The sequence below is a fragment of the Etheostoma spectabile genome, chromosome 9 (genome assembly GCF_008692095.1).
Source record: "Etheostoma spectabile isolate EspeVRDwgs_2016 chromosome 9, UIUC_Espe_1.0, whole genome shotgun sequence".
Taxonomy (NCBI): Eukaryota; Metazoa; Chordata; class Actinopteri; order Perciformes; family Percidae; genus Etheostoma; species Etheostoma spectabile.
The window spans coordinates 13,075,028-13,077,955 of record NC_045741.1 but is presented as its reverse complement, the minus strand read 5'-3'; the positions used below and the strand labels follow the sequence as shown (position 1 = coordinate 13,077,955).

At 38.8% G+C, this 2,928-nt stretch overlaps 1 protein-coding gene across 11 annotated transcripts in view; it reads right to left on the bottom strand.

Annotated features, from left to right (window-relative positions):
- Window positions 1–2,928, bottom strand: part of dnajc6 (DnaJ (Hsp40) homolog, subfamily C, member 6) — a 40,912-nt gene that overhangs the window by 15,334 nt on the left and 22,650 nt on the right. For all 11 annotated transcript variants that reach the window (XM_032525811.1, XM_032525812.1, XM_032525802.1 and 8 more), the window contains one exon: window positions 1,385–1,507. In XM_032525811.1, the coding sequence (XP_032381702.1) occupies window positions 1,385–1,507 (123 nt within the window). The remainder of the gene's footprint in view (window positions 1–1,384; window positions 1,508–2,928) is intronic.

Here is a 2,928-nt window from a genome sequence, read left to right as displayed (position 1 = left end):
AGATTACAGGGAGACAAAAACATTATTGTGATCCGGAGAAGAGAAAACATTTATTTTAAAAAGGAACCATTTGGCAAGGGTTGTGCAAGATGGAGTAGTTTGCCAAGCCACAGCCAAACCGCAGTGACTTGGCAATAACATGCTCCGCCATATGCCAGTGTACAGTGTGGCTGTCACTGAAATAGAAAAGACAGAAAACCCTGTTTTACCAAATACTTTGATAGTGATTGTATTGCAAAACAATTGTGTTTAGGGTTTTAACTGTATTTGAAATATGCCTGACATTATCAAAGCTGTACAGTATAATCATAGACATGTTAAAAGTGCTACTGGTTGCTGAGGAATTATTTTCCTACAAAACTTATCTCTGCCAAGCAAAATACATGTATTTTGGACATGAAGACTCCTTTATCTACCTCTTGAATTGTAATATCTCTTTTTTTACCTAAATTAAAAGCACAAGAATACATCTAATTCTAGGACCAAAATGCTGAAACATGACTTACATCCACCATTTAACTGAATTTGAACCTCCAAGGCCAACATGCAGGACTTAAATGCTCTTTTGTTCTATTTTCTCAAGGACATTCAATTCTCTGTTCAATGCAAAGACCAAGTGATGAGCAACAAAAGAGGTAGATGAACTGACATGACTGAGGGGAGCCGAACAGAAACAAGCAGTTTCACAAGCTCCAAGCTGTGTTTTGCTGCATTTAAAGTTAAAAACAAGGCTGACCAACATTGCCACATTCAGGGTCTGCAACAGTAAGAGAGGAAGAGAAATAGGAAAGAGGCTAAACCTGCGGTTTGCTTCCCTCGTTACGATTCCTTGTCTGTGGGGCTTGTAGCTTTCATTTGATGGGGAGAGGGATATCACCTCGTACAATTTGTTTTCACTCTCATAGGAGAAAAACAAGAGGTTGACGGCTTTGTAAAATTATCACTAAATATGTCTTCTTTTCTGTCACAGTACAGTCACCATGTTTCACACTGTGAAAACTAAACATGAGGTTTAAGTAAAGGTTTTTAGGATAAGGACTTTCATGAAGTCATCTGTGCTGGCAGTTAATACACATTAGAGTGGACACAGAGGGCCTCTGAGTGCGTTTCAGCTTGTCCTTTGGCAGCATCTTTGAGCGCTGTGCATAGACTCAAAAGTGTGTTATTTAAAAACAAACTCAAAAAACTGGGAAGTCCCGACACATAAAAAATGCTTTCACTTCATAGTAAACTGAATGAAACATGGAAATAGATGAGGTAATCAGTGGGAAAGCAAGGACAATTTGCATTAGCTTCAATAATCCATTCAATCAATGGAAAAATAAGTGGAGGAGAGGGATAAATGTGATGAAGGTACCATATGACTATATGAGAGTCTTCTTACCGAGCAGGTGATGACACACACATTCTTGGGATTCTGTTTGAGCCAGTTGTGCATGTTCTTACACACGGCAAACAGGTTGTGGAGGCTGGGAGCCTGGCGAGAAGGCCAATTACACTCTGAAACCTGGAAAATAGTTGGTGGAAGAAATGATAGAGGGAGAAGGAATGAAGAAAACAGGGAGAGACATAGAAAAAGACATAAGGAAAGTGAAAGTGCAAAGAAAGGCAGAGAGACAGGGTGGAGAACAGAGAGGAAGAAAGTTGAAGAAACAGAGGAAACCAAAAAAATATATAAAATCAGGAGATGAGGAGAAAGGAGTGGTGGAGGTTAGCAACACTGTTGAAGCAGCAGAGCAACACACAACACCAGTTGCTATGATGAGTCATCTGCTTGAGCCACAGCGACTTCCACTAGCAGACAGGGGGCCATCTTGGCCATGTTAACTCAACAGCTTGACTCTTCAGCGTTCTTGGATGTTTCTGCCGGAGGGTGGCAGTCTTTTATCTATAGAGATCCCACATGTGCCTCCCACTTGAATCTAAATCCAGCTGTGCAAAAGTGCTGCATGACATGAGCAAAAGACTACATGCGGAGATTAGTCATAACCACAAAGACGGAATAAAATAGAATAAATGGAGCATTCAGAATCAGATCCTGCTTTTGAAATGGTAATTTAGCTGGGGCACTTGACCCATAAGATAGATCTTTTATTTAGAAACCATGGTCACAAGTGGTTATTGCTGCGGTGAATCAAGAAAAAGATGCATGATGAATCACTGTTGTAGAATATTAAATAGCCAAAAAATTGTATTATCTATGCAAAAATACACTCACTAATGTTGCTATATTGGTGAAGAGCATCTGTCCTTCCAGTGCACGGTCCATCCACAAAAACAGTTAACTGGAAGAACATTGTGTTAATTGGGGATGCTGTGGTGCTCTATAATAAAATCACAGAGTGTATCTTTACAGCATGAAAGGCCAGGAATATATTATCTGACTGGGATTATCTGACTGAACATTGAGTATTCAAAGCAGTAATGCACCCAACGTCCTGAGTTTGAAGTTGGATAGTCATGAGTTTAGATGCTGTTTGTCTGAATTAAACCTCTATTTTGATATCAAAATATAATGACTCTGTAATGTGACTGACAGCTTACACTGCTGTCCCTCTGAGAAACAACACCTAACTTTACAACTCTTTAAATCTCTCAGCCACTTTTACATATTGTTCTACTTCTCTGCTCTGTATGATGGCCTCCCAATGAGTCTTAGCAAAAACACTATATGTAACAGTAACAAGCAACCTACTAAACACTTAAATGAAAGCTAAAGTAAGCAAGTTGTAAGCAAGGAATCACCATATTCATCCTGCAGTGACTGAATTTTGGCCACTTGAGGTAACTCAATGTGACATATTATCAACTTTTAGGTTGATATTTTCACATTAGCATTCATTTGTAGTTGTAGTAAACACATAATTGACAAAATATTACTTATACATTTTTATATTACAAACGTGTTGGCAAACAATTGCCTACATA